This window comes from Heloderma suspectum, chromosome 15 (genome assembly GCF_057233095.1).
Source record: "Heloderma suspectum isolate Gila_16-S chromosome 15, 16-S_ref, whole genome shotgun sequence".
NCBI classification, from domain to species: domain Eukaryota; kingdom Metazoa; phylum Chordata; class Lepidosauria; order Squamata; family Helodermatidae; genus Heloderma; species Heloderma suspectum.
In genome coordinates this window covers 13,860,424-13,887,764 of record NC_139472.1, presented here as the reverse complement: position 1 = coordinate 13,887,764, position 27,341 = coordinate 13,860,424, and the positions used below count along the sequence as shown (strand labels likewise).

General features: G+C 48.0%; 1 protein-coding gene across 2 annotated transcripts in view; it reads right to left on the bottom strand.

Annotated features, from left to right (window-relative positions):
• Positions 1 to 27,341, bottom strand: part of ARHGEF16 (Rho guanine nucleotide exchange factor 16) — a 54,029-nt gene that overhangs the window by 17,394 nt on the left and 9,294 nt on the right. Inside the window, exons 2-9 of one of the 2 annotated variants that reach the window (XM_084822382.1) lie at positions 26,216 to 26,804; positions 24,017 to 24,068; positions 23,006 to 23,178; positions 15,849 to 15,905; positions 14,256 to 14,416; positions 10,902 to 11,054; positions 8,218 to 8,347; positions 2,118 to 2,192 (exon numbers count right to left, since the gene is read on the bottom strand). In XM_084822382.1, the coding sequence (XP_084678508.1) occupies positions 2,118 to 2,192; positions 8,218 to 8,347; positions 10,902 to 11,054; positions 14,256 to 14,416; positions 15,849 to 15,905; positions 23,006 to 23,178; positions 24,017 to 24,068; positions 26,216 to 26,776 (1,362 nt within the window). In that variant the 5' untranslated portion in view covers positions 26,777 to 26,804. The remainder of the gene's footprint in view (positions 1 to 2,117; positions 2,193 to 8,217; positions 8,348 to 10,901; positions 11,055 to 14,255; positions 14,417 to 15,848; positions 15,906 to 23,005; positions 23,179 to 24,016; positions 24,069 to 26,215; positions 26,805 to 27,341) is intronic. The other variant, XM_084822383.1, reaches the window with a different exon arrangement.

Sequence of the window (27,341 nt, the reverse complement as noted above, 5' to 3'; positions counted from 1 at the left end):
AGGTGCTTGAGCGGGTGGTTGTAGGACAGCTCCAGGCACTCTTGAATGAAACGGATTATCTAGATCCATTTCAATCGGGCTTCAGGCCTGGTTTTGGAACGGAAACTGCCTTGGTCGCCCTGTGGGATGACCTCTGCTGGGAGAGGGACAGGGGGAGTGCGACCCTGTTGATTCTCCTGGACCTCTCAGCAGCTTTCGATACCATCAACCATGGTATCCTTCTGGATAGGTTGTCTGGGTTGGGAGTAGGAGGCACTGCACTACAGTGGTTCCGCTCCTACTTGGATGGCCGATTCCAGAAGGTATTGCTGGGGGATTACTGCTCTGTGCCATGGCAATTGTGCCATGGGGTTCCACAGGGCTCTATTTTATCCCCCATGCTGTTTAACATCTACATGAAACCGCTGGGGGAGGTTATCCGGAGGTGTGGGCTGAGGTGCCATCAATATGAGGATGACACCCAGCTCTACCTCTCTTTCTCATCAAAACCAGGTGAGGCAGTGGCTGTTCTGAATCAGTGCCTGGGCACGGTAATGGACTGGATGAGGGCCAATAAACTGAAACTCAATCCAGACAAGACGGAGGTACTGTTAGTGGGTGGTTCGTCTGCCCGGCGAGGTCATATTCAACCTGTTCTGGAGGGGGTTGCACTCCCCCTAAAGGATCAGGTTCGTAGTTTGGGGGTGCTCTTGGATCCAGAACTGTCACTTGAGGCACAGGTGAACTCAGTGGCACGGAGCACTTTTTATCAGCTTAGGCTGGTATACCAACTACGCCCTTATCTGGACAGAGATAACCTAGCTACAGTGATTCATGCTCTGATAACTTCTCGTCTGGATTACTGCAATGTGTTATACGTGGGGCTGCCTTTGAAAACAGTCTGGAAACTTCAGCTGGTCCAAAATAGGGCAGCAAGATTGTTAACAGGGACTGGCCTGCGAGCTCATATTACGCCAGTACTTTTCCAGCTGCACTGGCTGCCAGTCCATTTCCGGGCCCGATTCAAAGTGCTGGTGTTAACATTCAAAGCCCTTAATGGCTTGGGGCCAGGTTACCTGAAGGATCGCCTCCTCCCATATGTGCCTGCCCGGACCTTAAGATCATCGTCAGCTGCCCTTCTCCGTGAGCCCCTGCCAAAGGAAGTGAGGCGGGTGGCTACTAGGAGGAGGGCTTTTTCTGCTGTGGCACCCCGGCTCTGGAATGAGCTCCCTAGTGAGGTTCACCTGGCGCCTACATTGTATTCCTTTCGGTGCCAGGTGAAGACCTTTTTATTTTCCCAGGCATTTTAGCATTTTAGCTTTCTAAATTTTTATCTTTGCTGTTTTAAATCTGTATTTTAAACTCTTGCACTGCTGCTAGGTTTTATTGTGGTTGTATTGTTATATTGTGGTTTTAATGTTCTGTATATTTTAAATTGTTTTACTGTGTGTTGTTTGGATTTAATTTTTGTGAACCGCCCAGACAGCTTCGGTTATTGGGCGGTATAGAAATGAAATAAATAAATAAAATAAATAAGTGTGTCGGATTGATCCCTGTGACTTTGGGAAGCAGGTGCTGTGGCTACTACATGTTCTTGTGCAATGCAGCGTAAATGAAGACCCAGCTGGCACATGGATTTAACTTAGGAAAATATAATAAAAGTTTATTATTTACAAAATGTTATTAATTAGCCTAAGGCTACTTCACTACACCTCTAAATCCTCCCTCCTTAACCCAGCTCCAAACTCCATCCCTCTCCCCAAACAAGGGACTAAAACTGAACAAAAATCCTCCTGTCCTCCCTCCCTCCCCTCAGGTAGAACTAAAACAAGCCCCATCCTGCCTACGCTGAACCCTTTCCTACCTGTACCTTCACTTCCTGCAAAACGAAATACAATAATATTAATACCATAGAACAGATTAACATTAACAAGCAGGTGATTCTGTCACAACCAACCATCAGCTACTGTAAGGTGCGGTTCAGTCTTTTTCTTCCCCCATGGCACTCGCACACTGGGGGGAAATTAGAGTGTCCCTCCCCCAGTGAACTGGACTGATCAACTAAACCAAATCAGTCAATGAAAGCCTCGGCTGCAAACATCCGTCATTTCTGGGCTTCACGGGAGCAAGCCTCTCACCTTACTTATGGCCTTCAGAGCTTGGGTGGCAGCTTCATACGCTGGGGTGTGCATCCGGGTTTTTTGGCAGACGGTCTGAAATGGGACGAACGGTCACATCACTTTTTAGAACGACAGGCTGACAAAAACCTATCAAACAGGGCTGGATTGTGCACCGTGATCTTGAATAGGAAGTGCAAAACTGTAGGTGAAAAACTATATGCGGAGGCAGTATCCACCTTCCTAAGTTTCTTAGAGCGCCATCCTATGGCCGCTAGTCAGCAGCTGATTTTCCGGTTTTCAGGAACCAACTTCGAAGCCTGCGCTCCGAGGTCAGTTCCTCCCAAACCGCCTCCTCACCCTCGCCCCCACCACCCTGTAGGCAGTGCGGTTCATCCCTGGCTCTACACTCTGCACCATCTGGCCTCCCCCTACCTGCTCCAGCTAGATAGCCGAAATCGGAATGTGGGGCGGCCAGAGCGCAGAGGAGATCCCCTCTGCATTCTGCCCATCCTGCATTTCATAGTCAGTCACCTCCGAGTTCAGAGGCGGCTGACTATCCCCGTAGGATTGCTCCCTCCCTATTCTTTTATGATTTGTAAACAACTCTCTACTATTCATTCATTCATTCATTCATTCATTCATTCATTCATTCATTATATTTCTATACCGCCCCATAGCCAAAGCTCTCTGGGTGGTTCACAAAAATTAAAAACACACACATTAAAATAGATTCTATAAAATATAAAGCCATGCATGTAATGACATAGAATAAATCGCATACACAACAACATATATTTAAAGCGATTTAAAACAATCAGCCAGAGAGAATAAAAGAGACTCCTTATATGCTGCCAAATGCATGAGAGAAGAGGGCAGTTTTAACCTGGCACCAAAAAGATGACAATCTTGGTGCCAGGTGGGCCTTGTCAGGGAGATGACTCCACAAATGGGGGGCCACCCCCAAGAAGGCCCTCTCCCTTGCTGTTGACCTCTGAGCCTCCCTTGGAGGAGGCTCCCGGAGGAGGGCCTTAGAGCGTAGCATACAGGTCGGCAGCCTCTTTAAGGTCAGGCTGCATCTGGAGTACTGTGTCCAGTTCTGGGCACCACATAGGAGCTGCATTTTAACAAGTAGACTGACAAACTGGAGCATTTCCAGAGGAAAGCGACCAGGATGTTGCGGGATCTGGAAACCAAATCCTATAAGGAACAGTTGAAACAGCTGGGTATGCGCAAGCGGTTCAAAAATGGAACCGGCTCCCCCAGGAGGTGGTGGGCCTCCCTTCTCTGGTGAAGTGGGGCTGCCATCTCTCAGGGATACTGCCATTGCACCCTGCATTGTAGATCCTGTATCGAGCAGGACATTGGCCTGAGTCCCTTCCCACCCCGTGGTTTTATGCCCCTTGCCCCTTCATGCCTAGCAACATCAGAATAGAGGATGCAAGTGGGAAACACTGCACAATTATGAACCGGGCAATTCAAATAAAGTTGCATCATGTTGTTGTTGTTCAGTCGTTCAGTCGTGTCCGACTCTTCATGACACCATGGACCATAGCACGCCAGGCCTTCCTGTCCTGTGCTCTCTCCCGGAGTGTGCTCAAGTTCATATTCATTGCATCGGTGATGCTAACTAGCCATCTCATCCTCTGCCGTCCCCTTCTCCTTTTGCCTTCAGTCTTTCCCAGCATCAGGGTCTTTTCCAGAGAGTTTTCTCTTCGCATTAGGTGGCCAAAATATTTGAGCTTCAGCTTCACTATCTGTCCTTCCAATGAGCAGTCAGGCTTGATTTCCTTTAGGATTGACTGATTTGACCTCCTTGCAGTCCAGGGGACTCATAAGAGTCTTCTCCAGCACCACAGTTCGAAAGCATCAATTCTTCGGCGCTCAGCCTTCCTTATAGTCCAGCTCTCACAGCCATACATTACTACTGGGAAAACCATAGCTTTAATTAGACGGACCTTTGTCGGCAAGGTGATGTCTCTGCTTCTTACTATGCTGTCTAGGTTTGCCATAGCTTTCCTCCCAAGGAGCAAGCGTCTTTTAATTGCATGGCTACAGTCACCATCTGCGGTGATCTTGGAGCCCAAGAAAGTAAAATCTGTCACTGCTTCCATTTCTTCCCCTTCTATATGCCAGGAAGTGATGGGGCCAGATGCCATGATCTTAGTTTTTTGAATGTTGAGTTTCAAACCAGCTTTTGCACTCTCCACTTTCACCCTCAACAAGAGGCTCTTGAGATCCTCTTCGCTTTCTGCCATTAGGGTGGTATCGTCTGCATATTGGAGGTAATTCTCCCAGCAATCTTAATTCCGACCTGTGATTCATCCAACCCAGCGTTTCTCATGATGTACTCTGCATATAAGTTAAATAAGCAGGGTGACAATATGCAGCCTTGTCGTACTCCTTTCCCAATTTTGAACCACTCGGTTGATCCATGTCTGGTTCTTACTGTTGCTTCTTGACCCTGGTACAGGTTTCTCAGGAGACAGGTAAGGTGGTCTGGTACTCCCATCACTTTAAGAATTTGCCACAGTTTGTTGTGATCCACACAATCAAAGGCTTTTATAGTAAATGAAGCAGAAATAGACGTTTTTCTGGAATTCTCTTGCTTTCTCCATGATCCAGCGAATGTTGGCAATTTGATCTCTAGTTCCTCTGCCTCTTCGAAACCCAGCTTGTACTTCCGGTAGTTCTCGGTTCGCATACTGCTGAAGCCTAGCTTGTAGGATTTTGAGCATCACCTTGCTGGCATGTGAAATGAGCGCAATTGTGCGGTAGTTTGAACACTCTTTGGCGTTGCCCTTCTTTGGAATTGGAATGTAAACTGACCTTTTCCAGTCTTGCGGCCATTGTTGAGTGTTCCAAATTTGTTGGCATATTGAATGCAGCACTTTAACAGCATCATCTTTTAGGATTTTAAATAGCTCAGCTGGAATACTGTCATCTCCGCTAGCTTTGTTGTTACTAATGCTTCCTAAGGCCCACTTGACTTCACTCTCTAGGATGTCCGGCTCAAATTCAGTGACAGCACTATCATGGCTATCAGGGACATTAAGATCTTTTCTGTATAGTTCTTCTGTGTATTCTTGCCACCTCTTCTTAATCTCATCTGCCTCTGTTAGGTCCCTGCCTTCTTTGTCCTTTATCATGCCCGTCTTTGCACAAAACGTTCCCATGAGATCTCCAATTTTCTTGAAGAGATCTCTAGTCTTTCCCATTCTGTTGTTTTCCTTGATTTCTTTGCATTGTTCATTTAAGAAGGCCTTCTTGTCTCTCCTTGCTATTCTCTGGAACTCTGCATTCAGTTGGATATATCTTGCCCTTTCTCCCTTGCTTTTCACTTCCCGTCTTTCCTCAGCTACTTGTAAAGCCTCATCAGACAGCCACTTGGCTTTCTTGCATTTCTTTTTGTTTGGGATGGATTTCGTTGCTGCCTCCGGACCTCCGTCCATAGTTCCTCAGGCACTCTGTCTATCAGGTCTAATCCCTGAAATCTATTCCTCACCTCCACTGTATATTCATCAGGGATATGATTGAGGTCATACCTGAATGGTTTAGTGGTTTTCCCTACGTTCTTCAATTTAAGCTGAAATTTTGCAACAAGAAGCTGATGATCTGAGCCACAGTCAGCTCCAGGTCTTGTTTTTACTAACTGTATAGAGCTTCTCCATCTTTGGCTGCAAAGGACATAATCAATCTGATTTCGATATTGACCATGTGGTGATGTCCATGTGTAGAGTTGCCTCTTGTGCTGTTGGAAAAGAGTGTTTGCTATGATCAGCATGTTCTCTTGGCAAAACTCTATTAGCTTTTGTCCTGCTTCATTTTGTACACCAAGGCCATGCCTGCCTGTTATCCCGGTTATTTCTTGACTTCCTACTTTAGCATTCCAATCCCCTATGATGAAGAGGACATCTTTTTTTGGTGTTAGTTCTAGAAGGTGTTGTAGGTCTTCATAGAACCAATCAACCTCAGCTTCTTCGGCATCAGTGGTTGGGACATAGACTTGAATTACTGTGATGTTGAATGGTTTGCCTTGGATTCGTACTGAGATCATTCTATCGTTTTTAAGATTGTACCCCAGTACTGTTTTTCCCACCCTTTTGTTGACTATGAGTGCTACTCCATTTCTTCTAAGGGATTCTTGCCCACAGTAGTAGATATGATGGTCACCTGAATTAAATTCGCCCATGCCTGTCCATTTTAGTTCACTGATTCCCAAGATGTCAATGTTCAATCTTGCCATCTCATGTTTGACCACCTCTAGCTTACCTTGATTCATTGATCTGACATTCCAGGTTCCTAAACAATATTGTTCTTTACAGCATTGGATTTTCTTTTCACCACCAGACACATCCACAGCTGAGTGTCCTTTCGGCTTTGGCCCAGCCGCTTCACTCTTTCTGGCGCTACTTGGAAATACCCTCTGCTCTTCCCCAGTAGTATATTGGACACCTTCCGACCTGAGGGGCTCATCTTCCAGCGTCATCTCTTTTAGCCTTGTGATACGTTCCATGGGGTTTTCTTGGCAAGAATACTGGAGTGGGTTGCCATTTCCTTCTCCAGTGGACCACATTTTGTCAGAACTCTCTGCCATGACCTGTCCATCTTGGGTGGCCCAGCACGGCATAGCTTATGGCTTCACTGAGTTACGCAAGCCCCTTCGCCACAACAAGGCAGCGATCCATGAAGGGGTTGCATCATGTAGGTTGCATCATGTAGGTGTGCAGAATTGGCATTTCAAGATCCAAGCCGGCCCCAGAAGAAAAGCCAACCACTTTGCAGCCATATCGGGGGTCAGACTAAGTAGCCTCATGCAGTCTCATGCTTTATGTTCTTGCTGAGCTCTTGCTCTCTAAAATATATGTTTGTAAGCTGACGAGACACAGGAATTTCTTATCTTGTCAACAAAGGCTAAGGTCATAGAATTGTATATCTTGTTCTCTGCTCTTCTGTTCTCTGCTTATCATGGCTACCCTATAACCCATTTCTTGTATTATAAACAATGGTGCTAGGAGAAGAAATGTTAAGGACTGCAACCCCACACGGGAGGGAGAGGAGGAGCCGTTTCCTATGTGTCACAATATCTATAAAAACAATGTGCTGATGTAAATCGGGGCTTCTGGCTCTTTGGAAATGATTCCAGCCTTAAGCCCACGCGTTAAATAAAGAAACTCTTTTTCCTTCACTCCATGGTCTCTCTGACTCTGAGTTCTGCAACAGCAAGACAGCTGCTTTCCACATTAACTAGCAGAAGCAGTTTTGCCATTGCAGCTGGTAGATCAAAGCAAGACCTAAGGCAAGGTTTTTTTTTCCAACTTAAAAGATAACTTTTGCTAACACCGAGTTGCCCAATATTTTCACAAACTGACCTTTGCACAACTGTAGCTGCCAGCAGCCAATTAAGTAGGGTGGACCTCAATTAGAGTTTACTAGATTAGAATGACAGGATTCTAAATATACCAGTTAGCTATAAAGGATAGCAATATCTAACAGCCTTAATGCTTTCTTATCAGCAGAATTAATGTGGCAGATGAGCAAGGGAGCAGTAAACCCGGGGCCAAAGGTGAGTAATGAATGGGTGGGCAAGCATAAACAGCTACTCACAAGGGCCTAATGGCTCATTAATATGGTCTGAAGAGCAGGGACAAAGAGCTCCAGCATTCACCCCGAGAAACAGATGGGCAGGATTTTCTCAAACAACCAGGGCTTCTCTACACGAGGCTTTTATCATGCACTCGTGATTGGTCACTCACGGAAGTTTGCGGGTCCTTTACACGATGTCGTCAACCTCCAGGGTGTCTCCCGTCCTGTGTGACCAATATCACAGCTTTTCCCTTAAACGGGAAAATGTGGGATTAAATCTGGAATGCACGATATTGCTGCGGGTAAGTGCGCAATTGAACTATATCACAGTGCCATCCGGTGGCTGTTTAATGAAACATACAGAACTTGCAGACAAAGGAAATTCCTGAAAAAAGCAAGGGGAAGCACGTGGAAAGGAGCTTATCTTGATCCCGCAAAGAATCCGAAAGCAGGAGCCCTGGGAAAACTGCGGGATAAAAGCATGGTATAGAGAAACTCTTGGCTGCCAAGTGTTGCTCCCCGTGCTTTAACTCACATCCATCAGGAGAGGCAGGCGTGTCACTCTCTGCATGGGGAGGATGAGGAAGGAGATCAGAGGAAGGCTGCCACATTCTGGTTTCTGTTCAATGTGTTTCAGGGTCTCCTTAAAGGTGGGATTAATTGCTCTGAAACAGAACAGGAAAAAGTCCTTTATACCTTTTGTATGGATAATCACCATACCCGCCCCCCGCCCGCTACTTTATGATCTGGTTCACCCATGCATTTCTCTACACCAGACATGAAGGGCAGATTAAACGTGCAAAGTTGGGGAGGGGAGTGGGCGGAGCCTGCAGAGAGCGCCCAAACCTCTGCAGGCCGGAGGTTGCGCTCTCCTGCCTTACATCGCCTTTTGAAGATTGCCCCATACCAGGATGTCCCAGTGACATCCGAGGTGCGGCATGGTGACATAAGACAGGGCCTCTGCCCTGATCTGAGATGTGTGGTGACATGCAAGGCTGTCTCCAGGTATGTCGGAACTCTGGCAGATATGTTGCCACTGTCCCTTCTCTCTCCACTTCTGGCAGCAGCGGCGGCTGCACTCCTCCTCCTCCTATGAAGCCCTATGAAGAGAGACTGAAAGAACTGGGCATGTTTAGCCTTGAGAAGAGAAGACTGAGGGGAGATACGATAGCGCTCTTCAAGTACCTGAAAGGTTGTCACAGAGAGGAAGGCTGGGATCTCTTCTCGATCATCCCAGAGGGCAGGACACGGAATAATGGGCTGAAGTGACAGGAAGCCAGATTCCGGCTGAACATCAGGAAAAATGTCCCGACTGTTACAGCAATACGACAATGGAACCAATTCCCTAGGGAGGCGGTGGGCTCTCCCACACTGGAGGCATTCAAGAAGAGGCTGGTCAGCCACCTGCCAGGGATGCTCTGACTTGGATTCCTGCATTGAGCAGGGGGTTGGACTCGATGGCCTTGTAGGCCCCTTCCAACCCTACTATTCTATGATTCTATTCTATGATTCTATGATTCTCCTCCTCCTCTTCCTCTCCAGCAGCTGGCACTGCCTGCCTCCCCCTCTATGCCTTGTTTCATGGAGTCCTTCCTTAAAGCAAGGCTGTCAAGGTTCCCCTTAGGACCTGGACCCCCTCAGCAACTCCTTAGGGATCTCTTGCCTCCTTAAGAGGCAAGCCCCTGCTCAAGGCAGGAATCCAAGTCTGAGCATCCCTGACAGGTGGCTGCCCAGCCTCACAGAATCCTAGAATAGTGGGGTTGGAAGGGGCCTAGAAGACCATCAAGTCCAACCCCCTGCTCAGTGCAGGAATCCAAGTCAAAGCATCCCTGACACATGGCTGCCCAGCCTCATCTTGAATGCCTCCAGTGTGGGAGAGTCCATCACCTCCCTAGGGTATGGGGCACCCTACCTAAAGAGGCTCGCTTGGCCCCTCGATATTGGGTTTCAGAAGCTGGCTCAAAAGACGCTGCTCTTTCAGAAAACATTTGAGATAGTGACTCATTAATTTGATTACATTATTGTTGTTGCATTGCTTCAATTGGTTTCTAGTTGGGATAGGTGACTCGGTGCCCTCCAGATGATGTTGGACTCCAACTCCCACCATCCAAAGGTTGGGGATCATGGGATATGTAGTCCTGCATCTGGAGGGTGCCAGGTTGCCTACCCCTGGTTCATCATAAGCCGTGTTGAGTGGCTTTATTTTTGCGGTGGAAAGGCAAGGTACCTCAATACACCAACAACAGTCAGTCTGCTGAACAGCTAAATGATGTTCTGAACATTTGCACAATGTATAAATAAATGTACACAATAAGACAGTGGCTTCCTGGCGTACATTTGCAATAGGGTATCTGGTTTTACCACAATATCATATAAGATGGACTTCATTTAACCTGAGACTTTTGTTCCAACTTCCAGCCTCTGTCCAAAGTTTCCTGTTGGGCCAGGAAAGCGTCTTCTTGTCCCTTTAGCAAAACATTCATCCACCTGATGCCAGAGGTGAGTGTTTGGACAGTAGTGACAGAAATGTACTTTATACATGCTCAGATGCAGTTTCCTCTGGTCCCAATGCTGTGTCATGGTGTGTACGTACACACACACAGGAGTACAACAGCATTAATACTTAACATTTGTACAGGGATTTCAAGTGTTCAGAGCACTTCATATGCAGTATCTAGCTGCAATCCTCACAACAGCCCTGAAAATAAGTCAGGGGAGGAATTGAGGCTGAGAGAGGGCAGCTGGCCTAAGCCACCCTGTGAGCAGGTTCAGACAGCATGCTGTGGATCAAGCCACGGTGCCTGTGGGCACCAGGCTGCATATGCAACACCCACTTGGGGGTTGTCGTGTCATGTGAACCCGGCGAGCATGGTTATGTGAGGGTCAAACAACCTTCGCATAACCCATGGTCTGTTTTAGGCTAACATGAGGGTTGTTTAACCCTCACACTCGCTGGGTTCGCATGACGCGACAATGCCCAAGCAGGGACTACATATTCAAAATGTCGCCCACATGCACCCTGCACACATGGGTGACCCACAGTGGGCTATTGTGTCATGTGAAGAGCCCCAGTGAATTCGTGGCAGAGATGAGATTCAAACTGGTGATTTCCCAATCCCCAGTTTGGGATTCAGCCACTGAACTATACCAGCCGGGGGCTCAAAATTAAACCTTATTAAGAATCTTTTAATATGCAAAGGGCGGGTTGCAGTCACTCACAACAGCTTCTGTAGGGTTCTCTGCTGGTAGACCTCGTTGGAACAATAGATGACGTATGGGTTAAAATGGTTGGCTGCATGAGCCTCCATGATGTCACTGATGTCTGGGATCAAGACATGCTCCTGATGTCGTTTTTCCAAGTCCTCAAAAAAGCTAGAGACACAAACAAAGCAAGGAAGATGGGGAGATAAATGGGCGTTTCACAGGGAAGCTATTTGCTGAAACCCAGCAGCTCTGACCAAGTTTACGCATGCTTGCCGAGAACATACACATTTGTCACAGACGGCAGTGAGAGATGATATATTGTTATTAAAGGTGTATTTATATACCAAAATTCAGCACAATGGGCCATCAGTAAAGTGAAGCAGATGACGGAATGCCTTACCCCATGAGATCAATTTAAACCCCCCACTACCGGCTGAACATCAGGAAAAACTTCCTGACTGTTAGAGCAATACGACAATGGAACCAATTCCCCGGGGAGGTGGTGGGCTCTCCCACACTGGAGGCATTCAAGACAAGATTGGACAGCCATCTGTCAGGGATGCTCTGACCTGGATTCCTGCACTGAGCGGGGGGTTGGACTCGATGGCCTTGTAGGCCCCTTCCAACCCTACTCTTCTATGGTTCTACCACTACTTTAATGTTTTCCACCAACTGGTCAAAACGTTCCTGTTCCAGCAAACATTTGCCTCTCTGGACAGATAATTTTTGTGTATGGCAGACCTTTATTTCTAGAGTGGTTTTATCTCTTGGGCCTGCTCATGTTTTTATGCTGTTCGATTGCTTTTATGGGATTGTTTTGTTTTTAATTTATTAATTTATTTGTATATTTATTAAAAAAAAAAAAAGGTAAAGGTGTCCCCAACCAGTCGTGTCCGACTCTAGGGTGCGGTGCTCATCCCCGTTTCTAAGCCGAAGAGCCAGCGCTGTCCGAAGATGCTTCTGTGGTCATGTGGCTGGCATGACTGAACACCGAGGTGCACGGAACACTGTTACCTTTCCCGCCGAGGTGGTACGTATTTACTTGCAATTTCTTGCTTTCGAACTGCTAGGTTGGCAGAAGCTGGGACTGAAGACGGGAGCTCACTCCGTCACGCAGCACTCGGGTCTCGAACTGCTGACCTGCCGATCTTCCAGTCTGCAGTTCAGCGTCTTAACCACTAAGCCAACATGGCCGTATATTTCTTACTTACATTTATATCCCACCTTCCTTCCATCATGCAACTCAAGGTGGCTACATGGGGTTCCCAGGCGGTCTCCCCTCCAAGCACTGACCAGACCCAGACCTGCTTAGCTTCAGCAAGGTGGCTGTCCCATGTGCTTTCAGACTATACCCTGGGACATTGTTTTTAATTGTTGTAAGTTGCCCCAAGTGACGCAAATGCATTGGAAGGGTGGGGCATTATGTTTTCTAAATCTATAATTAAAGAGGATGTGTGTCTGCTTATCAGTGCCATAGCTCCAAGACAATGTTAAGACCTAGACCCCTGAAACCTGGCATGCATACTAATGGAATCCCAGGGGTGTGCATCTAGGGGTTATTTGGTTGTTAAAACACATTCATTACTTTTAATGTGTGTTTGAAGCTGACAGTGCCACTTTCCGTCACTAGGTGGCAAATGTCCCTAACTAGCACAGAGACAATGCCTGGCCCAGTCAGTGAGCTTTCTAGTCAAGCAGAGATTTGAACCTGGATCTCTATGATCTACAGTTGTAGAAGCAAGGAGTTTCCAGTTTGAAGGCAGTGGGGAGTTATATGGCTGCCTCTTTCCCCCTGCTGTGGGGCAGCCCCCTTCAGGGTACTATGGGGTGCCAGGGGCCATGATGTCACTCAGACAGACCAGGCATGCGTGTTTATGTCCAACAGCTCCATAACTTTATACAACACAAACTATACAAACTTTAAACTTTGTATATTGTATTTTAACTTTTGTAAACGCCCAGAGAGCTTCGGCTATGGGGCAGTACAGAAATATAAACAAACAAAGAAACAAACAAGTGAATAATAATAACAACTTTGCTGGAAGGCTTCACTGTATCAAACGAAACCCCGCAAAGCCAGGTATGTTCACTAGTAAATCAAATTAAAATTTAATACATACACGCTCTCTCTTTTTCATGCAATAAACACTAATTGCATTTGAAAACTGAATTTTAACATTTCCTTTTATTCCTTGCCGTAAGCTGCCCTCAGAACTCTTGAAGCCCTTAAACACTATTAATGAATCAATAAAAAATCTGCCACCGTCAACCAATAAAAACAGCGGCAAACTCACATAAAATAGGGATATACACAACAGGTAACAGGTCCATACCATTTGGAGCAGCACTGTCAACTCCTCAGAAGCCAGACAGATGGGTGAATCAGGTTTCCAGGGGTCTCGTTTCAGCACCCCACTAACTCTCCCAAGGATTCGCAGGATCCGAATCCACGACACAAAAAGTTCGGAACAAATTGTGTTTCCATCAGAGCACGCTGTGCAAATTGGCTTACTTTGCATCTGGGTCACAGAATTTCATGTCGTTGTTCCAGAAGCGGCGTGAGCTTCCACAGAATTGGGGAGGAAGTGGGAAGAGAGTCTGTGGCACTGAGAACACACTCAGCGTTCCCGAACCAGGTGCCTTCCACATGGCTTGGAACTACAGCTCCCATCATTCTCAGCCAACTTGGCCAATGGCAGCAATGGTTTGGGATGATGGGAGTTGTAGGCCAGTACATCTGGAGGGCACTACGTTGGGAAAAACTGGTCTGGATTGTGAAGTACTGCCTTGACTGCCACAGCCACTTATCACTAGAGTCAATGAAGGGCATCTCCCAGGCCTGACGTTGAGACACATGCCCAATTATTATTATTTGTTACATTTCAAGAAGGCCCTTGTAAGAACCCTGTGAGGAAGGTTAAAAATGACTGGCCCAGTGAGTTTTCTAGCCAAGCAGAGATCTGAACCTGGATCTTTATGATCCACCGTTGTAGAAGCAAGGAGTTTAAGAAGGTGTTATGATTCAAGCGTTTAGTGCTTCGGTTCAGGCTTTAGAAGCTAGCTAGGCCTTGATGCTGAAACAGCTACTGCAAGAAAGGGGTCAAGGAACTGTGTTCCAAAACAGAATTGGGGTTCATTTCTTCAACACATCCAGCACTCTTAACCCAGGCACAGATTTCTTTTAGCTGTTTAGACTCGATCTCCCATAATCCCTAGTTTATGGGATAATCCCTAGCCATGCTGCTTGGGGCTTCTGGGAGTTGTAGTCCCAAACTTCTGGAGGGCACCTACCCCTACCCCTGCTTTAACCACTACACCACACCGGCTCTCAGAAAGCTATCTGGAAGCTTTCTGCCCCTTGAGATTTACCTCTTGCTGACCGCCAGGATATCCCTGAAGTTGGAGAAGAGGTGGTGATGATCCGTCTGTGTCATGGTCTCCTTCAGCCCCTCAGATTTCAAGAAGTGGTTCACTAGGATCTCCAGACTATGCATATAGGAATACTCAGAGGTGATGATCTCAAAAATTGCCTGTGTAAAGATGTGGAGGGGGGGGGGGGTGGAGAGAGAGAGAGAGAGAGAAGGAGGTGAACATGGAACTTCCTCATTTGGTAACGGTATGTGCTGTTCAGTGGTGGAACAGATCACTGGCTTAATGGAGTTGGAGGGTCCTCTTTTGTTTGAGCCAAGACAATCATTTGCCAGGGATGTGGTAGCATAAGGGTAGGCAACCTGGTGCCATCCAGATGTTTTGGACTACAACTCTCAGCATCCCCAGCCAGAAAGGGCAATGGTCAGGGATGATGGGAGCTGTGATCCAATACATCTGAAGAGCACCAGGTTGCCAAACTCAACCGTAGCAGCAGATTTCCTGTACTGGCAGGACACAGGGCCTTTGATGTCTCTTCCAGCTTTACAATTCTACAACTAATCAGTAAAACAGCAGATAAAACACACGGACACACACATCGAGTGATAAAGGGACAACAAAAAGCTTTACAGTGGCTGAAGAAGGGATTCTCTCTTTAGGAGAAATACTAAGTCAGGGGGAAACACTCAAAGCATGTCACCCTTCAGCATGCTTCAGGGGAGAGGTGTTGTTCCACCGGGGCGAGGAGCCGTTCCACCAAGGGTGAGCTATTCCACCTTCTCCCCCACCTCCCAACCTGGAAACTTTAAAAGCAAGGCTTTCAGCTGATAGCGCTCTTCAAGTACTTGAAATGCTGTCACAGAGAGGAAGTTCAGGATCTCTTCTCCATCATCTCAGAGGGCAGGACACGGAATCATGGGCTCAAGTGACCGGAAGCCAGATCCCGGCTGAACATCAGGAAAAATGTCCTGACTGTTAGAGCAAGACGACAATGGAACCAATGACCTAGGGAGTGGTGGGCTCTCCCACACTGGAGGCATTCAAGACGAGGCTGGGCAGCCATCTGTCAGGGATGCTTGACCTGGATTCCCGCATTGAGCAGGGGGTTGGACTTGATGGTCTTATAGGCCCCTTCCAACCCTACTCTTCTATGATCCTATGAAGGCTGGAGCTGGAGCTTGGGAGGCACTGCTTCAGGGGAGAGATGCTGTTCCAACCAAGGCAGTTCTTTTCCTCATCCGCTCTGTTCCATCCCCCTGCCTGGAAAACCTTATATGGAGCCGTAGATTATTCCAGCTCTCCTCTGGCATTTTTGCTGATCGGTTTTTGCTTTTGGTTACATAGAAGGTACGTTTGGGCTTTGGGGGTGGGTGGGTTGTTTAGTTTTAAATGATGGTCGTGATATTTCTGCTTCAAACTTGTATTTAGCGTACTGTTTGAATATTGTATCTGTATATTTTTGTGAGCCGCCTTGGGGGCGGAAAGGCGGCATAGAAATAAAGCGTAATGTACCCCTTCCCATTTTGCATTTGCCAGGACAATTCTCTACTACCCCAAATGGGATCCCTGTTTGGTCCTTGTTGCTTCTCTTACCTCCTGCCTCTTGCGTTCTCCTGGGGAGAGCCACTCCAGAATCCCTGCTTCCTGCACCTGCAGAAGACAAGTTTACATTATTGTCCTTAACAAGAGCCAGGTGTTTCTTCAAGAACATCCATCCAGGGAAATCCTCCATCCATCCAGGGAAATCCTCCATCCATCCAGGGAAATCCTCCATCCATCCGGGGAAATCCTCCATCCATCCGGGGAAATCCTCCATCCATCCGGGGAAATCCTCCATCCATCCGGGGAAATCCTCCATCCATCCGGGGAAATCCTCCATCCATCCGGGGAAATCCTCCATCCATCCGGGGAAATCCTCCATCCATCCGGGGAAATCCTCCATCCATCCGGGGAAATCCTCCATCCATCCGGGGAAATCCTCCATCCATCCGGGGAAATCCTCCATCCATCCGGGGAAATCCTCCATCCATCCGGGGAAATCCTCCATCCATCCGGGGAAATCCTCCATCCATCCGGGGAAATCCTCCATCCATCCGGGGAAATCCTCCATCCATCCAGGGAAATCCTCCATCCATCCAGGGAAATCCTCCATCCATCCAGGGAAATCCTCCATCCATCCAGGGAAATCCTCCATCCATCCAGGGAAATCCTCCATCCATCCAGGGAAATCCTCCATCCATCCAGGGAAATCCTCCATCCATCCAGGGAAATCCTCCATCCATCCAGGGAAATCCTCCATCCATCCAGGGAAATCCTCCATCCATCCAGGGAAATCCTCCATCCATCCAGGGAAATCCTCCATCCATCCAGGGAAATCCTCCATCCATCCAGGGAAATCCTCCATCCATCCAGGGAAATCCTCCATCCATCCAGGGAAATCCTCCATCCATCCGGGAAATCCTCCATCCATCCAGGGAAATCCTCCATCCATCCAGGGAAATCCTCCATCCATCCAGGGAAATCCTCCATCCATCCAGGGAAATCCTCCATCCATCCAGGGAAATCCTCCATCCATCCGGGAAATCCTCCATCCATCCAGGGAAATCCTCCATCCATCCAGGGAAATCCTCCATCCCATCCATGGATCCTTCCGATGAGTTATGTTTGTTTGGTTGTAATGTTATGAAAATTTAATGAAAATAGTTCTTGGGGTTTTTTTAAAAAAAGGCAATTTGAGAGATTCCCAACCTCACCTCTAGTGTCAAAACATTATTGCCATAGAACGAGTCTGCAGCAGCGCAGGGGCACTTAAAAGATGTGGATGCAAACCTGGGTAAAACTTGCAAAAGCTAATTTATATTTATTTATGCAAATTTAGAAATAATTACTAGAATTTATTTAAAATTCACAGAAGGCCAAGCCGGCCAAGTAGTTTCTCATCCAAATCACCTCAAATAAAATAAAGGCTTCCATTAATTTGCACCCTGCTCCTGATAACCATAAATCACGAGTTTCTATTCAAGTAAAATTAGTTTGCAATTGTGTGGGGGGAAAATGCAAAAAAAAAGAGTGGCTGGTAGGTTTTTGCATAGGTTGTCCCCCCCCCCCTCTCAGAGAACCCCTCCCCCAGCAGTTTTTCAAAGGCCCAAATGTGCCCACGGGTCCAAAACAGTTGGGGACTCCTTGTGCTAGAGGCTAGGAGCAGGGAGAGACAGTGAGGTAAAAGAGGTGGGGGGAGAGAAACAGCAAGGCTGGGAGTGGAGGGAAACAGCAAGATAAAGGGGTGAGTGGGAGAGAAAGTGGAAGGCTAGGGGCAAGGAAGGGAGAGAAAGAAGGTGGCTAGGGATGGAGAAGGGTAAGAAATAGTGAGGAAAAGGGTCAGGTGGAGAGAAACAGCGAAGCTTGAGGCTGGGAGTGAGAGAAACAGCAAGATAAAGGGGTGAGTGGGAGAGAAAGTAGAAGGCTAGGGGCAAGGAAGGGAGAGAAAGAAGGTGGCTAGAGGTGGGGAAGGGAGAGAAATAGCGAGGAAAGGGGTCAGATGGAGAGAAACAGCTAACCTTGAGGCTGGGAGTGGAGAGAGGAAAAGCAAAGGGGAAAGGTCTGTGTGGATGGAAGAAGACTGAGCAGGCCAAGAAGCAACTCCTTCTGTTTCACCCTTCCTCCCAGTCTCACTCTCTCTCTCTCTCTCTTTCTCTGCCAACCTCTTGACTAGCCAGGCCCCCATGGCAGCCTTTACGTGACTGGCCACATCCTCCACAGGAACCATTTTGTGACTGCCCACAGCAGTTTCTCAAATTCCCAAATGTGTGCATGGGCCCCAAAAGGTCTGGGGGGGGGGCAAAAGGTTGGGGACACCTGTTACACAGAGTCAGACTGTTGAGCTCAGTATGGGTGAGTCTCCAGCATCACAGCATCAAGGCAAGGACATCTGTATTTAGGCAGGCGTTTGGCATCCAAGCTAATTCACTGCTGAACTGAGTTTTTAATCTGGTGGGCAATGTTAGTTCTTTTTTTTTTTTTTTTTTTACTCTTCTGCTCCTATTTGTTTTTTATTTCTTTTTTTGTGTTTTATTTTATGTACTTCTAATTAATGAGGTTTTATTTTTTATTTATAACTTTGTCATGTTTTCTGTATTTTATTGGGGCTGTTCACACAACACACTATCCCACACTCAGTGGTGGAGCGTATGTTGTTTTGAACCATGGGTTGTTAGTTGAACCATGGGTTAGCATGTTGTCTGAACACAGCATGTTTTCCGCAGAGTGGGTCTGAACGCAGTGTTAACCATGCAGTGTGGCATAATTTATAATCAGCAGCAATAAAATGTTTTGAAAGAATACATTAAAATGAACCAGATCCAGCCTGGAATAAAACTGTCTTTAAGGTCCTCTTGAAGACCAGCAATTATGGAGTGATATGTATTTCCCTAGGATTCAAGGACAACAGCGTGTTGAGTGCAGCATGTTTTCCGCAGGGTGGGTTATCGTGTTGTCTGGATGTAGCCAGGATGGCTTGTTAACCATGCAGCGTGGCTTGTGAACCACCCTGAACAACCTAACAACCACCTATGGGTTCTCAACAGGGCTTGTTCAAGAAAATAAGCCATACTACATGGTTAACAAGCCACTCTGGCTGTGTTCAGACAACACGCTAACCTACGGTTCAGCAAACAACCCACACTCAACCACGGATTGTGGGTTAGTGTGTTGTGTGAACAGCCCCATCATTAGCTCCTTGAGCACCATTTTATTGGAAAAGGAGGATATAGATACACACATATATACAACTATGAATTTGCCCAGTTTGACTGAAATCAGTATCTGTTCATTCTGACTGTTTGTGAAAGAATGCGCATTTCTAAGAAATGGAAAAAAAACACAAGCCTTCCACTGAAAGTTATAGGAGTGGAATTACACGGAGAAATTTCTGGCTCATGTTGCTGCTTCATCCACTCTGCAGCCAGTGCCTGCCACTGGGTATTGTGAAGTCAATCACACGACCATACAGCTCCTTGTTTGGGAGTTTGAGAGAATCTTTGCATTAAGCTTTTATTGCACCCTCATGATTGGCTGATCCCAGAAGTTTGCAGGACCTTTCCATGACATCGTCAACCCGCATGATGTCTCCTGAGCTTTCCCCCCATTATCCCGCTTTCAAAAAGATTTGCGATAAGCCATAATAAACCTTAATGGTGCAAGATCGGCAGCGTGAAATGCTGCCGCTGTGCTATAATTCAGCCACTGGATGGCGCTGTTCCATTGAACATACAAAGCATTGCTGATAGGGATGTACGGATTCCCCACTGACCGTTCTGGTGGGGAATCCGCAGAGGGGGGAGGCGATCCATTCCTCCCCTCCCGGAATCTACATGGAGTGGTTCCGCTCCGCGAGGATTCTGCAGAGCTGAGGGCCGCCCTGTTCCGCCGTCTACATGCCCTGGATTCCCCCATTTATTTTTTTTTTGGCTCCCCAAACTTACGTAAATAATTCCGTAAGTACCACCAAAAAATACTTTCCGCGTGCCCGCCGTTGGTCTCCGTAAGCCTCGGATCATAGGGAAAATGCATATTTATTTTTGTAAAAAGGGTCAAGCCCTCACCTCACCTGACCTGTCCTGACCTCGCCTCACCTAGGGATGTCAGAGAATTCTGCCACGGATCTCAGTGAGGCCGAATGCCAGCGCATTCGGCCCCCCGAAATCCGTGGTGGAATGAAGCCCCCCCATGAAAGGTGTGCAAAACAGGACACCTACCTGCTGCTGTTCGCGCTGCTTTGCGAATGGTGGCCGCTTCCATGGCCGCCATTCGCTTCTTCATTATAGCCGTGATAGGCTACGTAAATGCTTACGTAGCCTATCACGGCTAACGCATGGACGCAAATGCGTCCCTGTGGAAGCCGTGATAGGCTGCGTAAGTATTTACATAGCCTATCACAGCAAAAAAAAAGGGAACGCAAATGGCGGTGGCTACAGCGGCTGCCATTTGTGTTCCTTTTTTTTTTGGCCGTGATAGCCTATGTAAATATTTATGTAGGCTATTATGGCAAAAGAGAGGGGCGCAAATGGCGTAGTAGCGTAAAATTTACGTAAATATTTACGTAGCCTATCATGGCCAAAAATGGCAGCCGCCGTATCCGCCACCATTTGCGTTCGCTGTTTTTTTTTGCCGTGATAGGCTATGTAAATATTTACGTAGCCTATCATGGCAAAATACAGGGACGCAAATGGTGGCTGCTATGGCAGCCACCATTTGCATCCCTGCAGGCTGCCCAGTGGCCAGATGTCCGGCTGTGGGTGGCCCCGGCCGACAGCTCCGTGGAATTGCCGCAGAGTGGAGCCGGCCGGAGAGAAGTGGAGTGCCGTGGAGCAGCCAGCCAGGCCCAGGCCAGGGCCATCTGCAGCCGGATTTCTGGCCACGAAGGCCTCTGGGTAAAAAAACCCAAAACCACATACGCAAATGGCGGCAGCTACGGCCATTTGCATTCCTTATTTTTTGCCGTCTTAGTCTACGTAAATATTTAAGTAGACTAAGATGGCGAAAAATAAGGCATGCAAATGGCCGTAGCCGCCGCCATTTGTGTACACATTCCCCCCCGCCCCAGATGTGATAGGCTACGTAAGTCTTTATGTAGCCTATCACGTCTATGGGGGAAAAATAAAAATAAAAAGACAGACTGCAAATGGCGGCGGCGGCAGCCGGTCAGAATACCAGCTGCCGCCGCCGTCTGGAACATCCGCCCCAGGTAAGTCTCGTTCCGGGGGGGGGGATCCGTGGGGGGCGGGGGGGTGGCAGGCTGTTCCGTGATGGATTTCAGGGGGCCGAATGCACTGGCATTCGGCCTCACCGAGATCCGTCGTGGAATTCTCTGACATCCCTACTCGGATCACAGGGAAAATGCTTCATACAAAGGGTAAAGCTGGCTGCGTTCTTCTTCTTCCATTTCCGATTTATGGATTTCTTTTCGTAATTATTTTAGTAAAATCCACCGTTCGGCAGACAAAAAAAAAAGGGGGGGGGGTCCGTGTGGGCTCTGGTCTTGGTCAACTGGGCCGCTCTGTTCCGTGTTCCGAGGAAGATTCCACAGGCCAGATTTGTCAGAATTTGATCCCATTTAAAATTTGTGCAGAATTCGCTGACATCCCTAATTGCTGAGAAGGGAAATTTTCAGTTCCAAATCACCTGTTTGCCATCTAAAGGAGCCCATTCTAAACCTGGAAAGACTCCGGAAGAAGAAAGCCCGGGAAGGGTGTGGGGTTTTTGCTTAACGCAGAGCTGCTGTTAGTCTCCTGTTATGTTGTCCCTGGCTAAAGCAAAACACAGAGCTGCACTTAAGCAAATATGGTCAATCCAGTTCAGTCTGCCTTCCAGGTAGAGCTGTTGAATTCTATTTTTGTTCGTGGAGGAAGCCTTTAGGCTTTAATTACAAAAGAGAAAGTGGAGGAAGGAGGGAAAGGAACAAGTCAGATAACTGAAGGCAGCGGACCTTTGGCCGCAGACACTCCTTTGTGTCACATCATCCTAGCTGGACCGTAATTGCCACAAAGAGTTACGCCTACTGCAGGGAACTTCCGAAGAAAGTCCCATGGCAGCCAAACCACACATCTGGGAAAGACGGGGAGTTAGCTGGGCAAATATTGACCAAAGACATTGTAAAGCAGATACCAAGCACCTAGTCCATCTCTGAGCTCAATTCAACGCTTACCTGTAAAGCACCCTGTGGCATGGGACGTAAGTCCTGAAGCATCTTTATTAGACCAACCAAAAGATTGCAAAAATGTTGTGCAAGCTTTTGAGAGCCCCAGATCTCTTCATCGGGCAAGCTGTTCTAAAAAGCAGGGGGAGATGGGGAGGGGAGGAATAGGTGAGTAGATGGCGAAGTCACATTGTCAGCAAGTTCCAAGTGTGGACACTAGCCTTATGCAGGTGTTTTCCTGCTTGTGTGCAGGGGGATGTGGACACACATGTAAGCTCTGCCCCCCCCCAAGTGTCCCTGTGTGTCCAGCACCCAGTTAGGCCTTCTAACCAGAAGCTGGGCACGTGGACGCTGGGGGCAGGGCTCACATGCATGCCCATGTCGCACCTGTATAAGGTTAGTGCCTGCACGTGGAACTTGCTGACAATGTGACACCGTCTATTCACCTTTTCCTCTCCTCCCCATCCCCCCCATTATAAAAATAACAGCTTGCCTGATGAAGAGATCTGGGGATCTCAAAAGCTTGCACGATATTTTTGTGATCTTTTGGATGGCCTAATCAAGCTCCTACAGCGACACGGATTTGGGGAGTTTTCTCATGGTCAAAACAGCTACCTTTGCTTTTGATGTAAGCACCTGAAGGAACGTCTGCTCCTATATCAATAGGTCTGTTTGCCAAGGGTCTGATGCTTCCCTCAGTCCCGTCACCAAGGCAGGTGACAGCCAGGGAGAGGGCTTTTTAGGCTGTGATGCCTCAACTGTGGCACTCACCCCCAGGGTGGCTGTTCGGCAACCACACTCCTCTCTTTGGGGAACTTGGGAAATATCCTGGAGATCTCCTGCCAGAGGAAACAATGCTGGGCTTGATGGACCAGTGTCTGATTTTGTACAAGGCTGCAGGCATCTTTATAGGTGCCTTGTAGGCATCTTTATTTATCTTTATATACAGCATCCGCCGTGTGGAGTGGAATCACCTAGACATTTTTTAAAAAATAGATAATTACATTTCAAAATAAAATTGAAGGTGGTCCTTCCACAAGAGCCCTGTCCTGCCTACCTCAGGGAGTTGGCTCCAGGTGACATGAGCAGGCCGATAGTTTTTCACCATGATGGTCGTGTCAGGGGTGGGAGGTTCCTCCGAGATGGATTCCACCTCTAGGAGGTCATCGTCCGACTCATGACTGAAAGAGTTGAGGCCTTTCTCGCGGATCTCTTGATACAGGCGGGGATCTGGAGAAGAAAACCAGGATGGAGAAATGCCACCAAGATCTGGAGAAGTCTCAGATTACACAGCTGCCTCCTTGGTTTGCTTTCCAAACCCTCATCCCCTCAACCTCTGGGCCATATCAGGGAGGTATATTATTGATCTTAATCTAACGTGTTCATAGTGAACTCCTTCTTCAAGTGTTGTTCTGTATCCAAAAATGTCACCACCCATGCCCAAGAGGGACATATCAACAGACTTGGGCGAACCCCAAGTTTTACAGATGAACAAAAAACTTTAGAAAAAAGGCAGCCCCCCCCCCCAAACATCCCAAGTAGGACTGTGTATGCTCAGTGGCCATGGAAAGCTGTCTGCTGGAGAGGGTAGAAAAAAAAACAAAACTGGGCAGGTGGGTGGGGGAGGAGAATGAAATGGAGTATCTTGGAAGAGGGTATGGCTGGCCAAGACACTGGACAAGAGCACTCCACACTGCAACTTTTTGCACAAGTTCTGCTTTTAAATTCCTGTTGGCAATTCACATATTACTAATCACTGGTCCCAACTGCAGGGGAATATTTACTAGCAGCAGACAGTAACAGTGAGGCATGGGAAGGCAGATCCCTGACCAGAGAAGGTAATGGGTCAGGATGCCACTTTCTGTTGTCAAAAATTCTGGCCCCTCAGGTTGAATGCCTTGAGTATGTGTAAAACTCCACCAGTGGAGAATACAGTTTTTTGAAAATAAGGATCACGAAGAGCAGAGTGTCCCTGATCAGGTGCAGAGTGCTTGCTTTTGCAAAGGGAAGGCTATCTCGTTGTGTCTGGATGTGCCCTGAAGTCCACCATCCTGGACCGTAGACTCACCATCCTTGAAGGAACCTCTATGCCACTGCATCCGCTTCCGGCCAAAGGTTCTCTGTCAAAAGCCATCAACAGCTACATGGTCACTTCAGTTTGCTAAAACCACCCTCTGTCAGACATACTGAGCATCAACCAACCCTCTTATGCAGAGCTCAGCTAAATCTTCCATCATCCCACTCTGCCAGCTTTTAACACCATGGGATTTTTTTAACGCTATGGCCAACCTTCCCATCTCCAGCTTTGCTGAGGGAATCATGGGTAAACAGGACATGTTTTTGATCCAGGGTTATTACGCTGCACCTGGAACATTTTTGCGCCCACATATCTGTAGCTCCCTTGGCTAACTCAGACTTGTATTGAAAATTGAGCAGCAGTGTGGTGTAGTGGAGTTGGAATACTGGACAAGGACTGGGGAGAACCAGGTTCAAATCCCCACTCAGCCCCGGAGCTCTAACTGGGCAAACTTGGGCCAGTCACCATCGCTCGGCCTAATCAAACCTCACAAGGTTGTTGCATGGATAAGAAGGGGAGGACAATGTACACTGCCTTGAGCTCCTTGGGGGAAGTCAAATAAAAAAGGTATAAAATTAATACACACACTCGCACAGCATGTCCCAAAATCGCGATTGTGTTATTGACCTGGTTCTTGCATAATGTGAACCCATGTTTTATTTAACCCATGGTTTACCCATGGTTTGCTGCCTTGCCCGTGGTTTATCTGGCAGACAACAGAACAAACCCTGGGTTGTTTGTATCCCTCCTCCTTCACTTCCCCCCGCCCCATGTATCCCAAATGCCTTTGTGGTGCAATAGTACTGGCATATAGAGCAGCTGGGTTTCATTTACTGTTCTTGACTATTGCCTCTGTAGTTTGGTGAAACAACCTTTAAACAACTCATGGTTATTTATTTATTTATTGCATTTATACCCCGCCTTTTCCCCTCTTGCAAGGAACCCAAGGCGGCTTACATTATCCTCCTCCTCTCCATTTTATCCTCACAACAACAACCCTGTGAGGTGGGTTGGGCTGAGAGTCTGTGACTGGCCCAAAGTCACCCAGTGAGCTTCCATGGCCGAGTGGGGACTAGAACCCACATCTCCCAGCTCCCAGTCCAACACTCTCGCCACTACACGATAGCCCATGGTTTAAACAACAAACCATTGGTCCTCTTTCTGGGTTGTTCATGGTTAACAAACCATGGTTTGCTAGTGCAGCTGGGTTCACATATCACAACCCAAAATTGAACACTTCATACCATGCGTTAATGTTAAGTGCAAATCCAGCCATTGAGTCACTTGTCCCAATACAGTATAGAAGGAAGTCAAAAGTCCTTAACTATCCAAGAGCTCTTTACCTCCTGTATCACCTCACTCAGCGAATTCCCTGCAAATCAGCTTGCACATTTGAATCTCTAAAACCTCACTAAATGAGCTGCTGTGACATTATCCTCTTTAGCGATGTGTGGATCTCTGCAAGCTGGAATTGCCTTCTTGCCCAGAGATGCTCTATTTGTCAATGGGCCCGTTCAGACGTTACGCTAAGCCACGGTGGTTGGGGAATTCCCGGTAACCGCAGTGGCTTAGCGCGTCATGTGGGAGGGACAAAACCATAGTCCTCGTGGTTACTAAGCCACCTCTGCTAACCACCCCACTGCAAAAGGGTTAAGGGGCCCCGGGGAGGCTTACCGGGCTCCCCGGTGGTTAAAACAGGCTCTGGAGGATGTCCAGGCTATGACCATAGAGTTCACTGCGGGTGATGCTCTAGCTACCACGGACATTCTCTATGGCCACGCAGCCATTTGGGATGATGGAGGGATTGCTGGGAGTCCGTTCGCAATGTGCAGGATGGCGAGATGCGCACAGAACACTCAGGTATGGTTGTCTGGTAACTTGGGGGTGGAGTAGAAGAAGCAAGCGGCACAGCGTGGTTCCTGGTCATGTGATGGGCCCACGTGTCATGGTTCCGCTAACACCCCCCCCTGTAATTACCCTTACCACCCTCCCCCCCGTGTGCATGTGAATAGGCCCGATGTCTACAAATTCCCTTTAAACTGAGCACAGAACTAGTCAGAACATGCATGGTTGTGCACATGTATCTATGGGAGCGCAGCTGGTAACTTCAACCCTACTTTGGTTTCTCAGGGGATCCACCTGGCTAGATTCACGCCACTTCAATGCTCCCAGTTCCTTACGACGGCCTACCTTATTCCTTCCAGTGCGATGAGCTCCCTGCTCACTGCCTTCTTCAAGCACGGGCTTCAGGCTGCTGCTGGCCTTGGGCTGCGCCGGTTCCTCGCCGTTCCCCACGCCCTTCATCGCGGCCCGGTACGACATGTTCCGCAGGTTGCGCTTCAGCATCCCCCCACTCAAGTCTGCCTCATCCACATCGTCAAAAGAAATGCTGGGGGCTGACATGCGCTTCGGGTCGCATCGGGCTGCCTCCCTGCTGACGACGGTCACCGAGAAACTCTGGTGCCGGGAAGGGGGCTTGGGCTTGGCGCCCTCAGCCAGGCTCTTGGGAATGAGCTGTTGCGTGCCCACCTTGAGGGCAGCGGGGCTTTCGGTGCTGAGGATGATCCGGCTTGGCCCAGTGGGAGACGGCAAGCGCTCGGCTAGAAAGACTGGACTGTCCAACGCAGCCTGGGAGCTGCACTTGCCATGCGGGGACACGACACGGGGGCTGAGACGCAACTCTGAGGTAAACTGGTGTTGTAGGAGAAGAGACTCGTCTCCCATGGTGGTGGTCGAATGCTCTTGGGACATGATGACACTGCGTGCAGATTTACTTAGCCTAAGGAGAGAGGTGGCGGGAGAGGCGGGGGAGAGAAGGCATCAGCATGGGAAACGGAACAAATTCTCTCACAGGGTGGGCTCAAAGCAACTGGAATCTACAAAACCCACAGAACCAAAATACTTAAGTATCTTGGGTAGCAAAAGAAGAAGGAGGAGGAGGAGAAGGAAAAGGAGAAGGAGGAGAAGGAAAAGGAGAAGGAGAAGGAGGAGAAGGAGAAGGAAAAGGAGAAGGAGGAGAAGAAGGAGGAGGAGAAGGAGAAGAAGGAGAATTAATAATAGCAATAGCAGGAGACCAACCAAGGGACCTCCTAAAGTGGAATAGGCATGATATGCAAATTGAAAATTTTCTTCAGGAAAACCTTTCTGGATACTCTGTGCAAAGTGGGAACCCAAGCAAACATCCAACCTTGCCATCTACTGCAACCAGTCCTGTAGGAGAAGAAAGGCAGCAGCAGCATTGCCAACTGGGAACCACTGCTGGAGAGTGTTCTGATACGCCGTGGAATCTGAGACATGACAAAGTATGCAAGGTTTT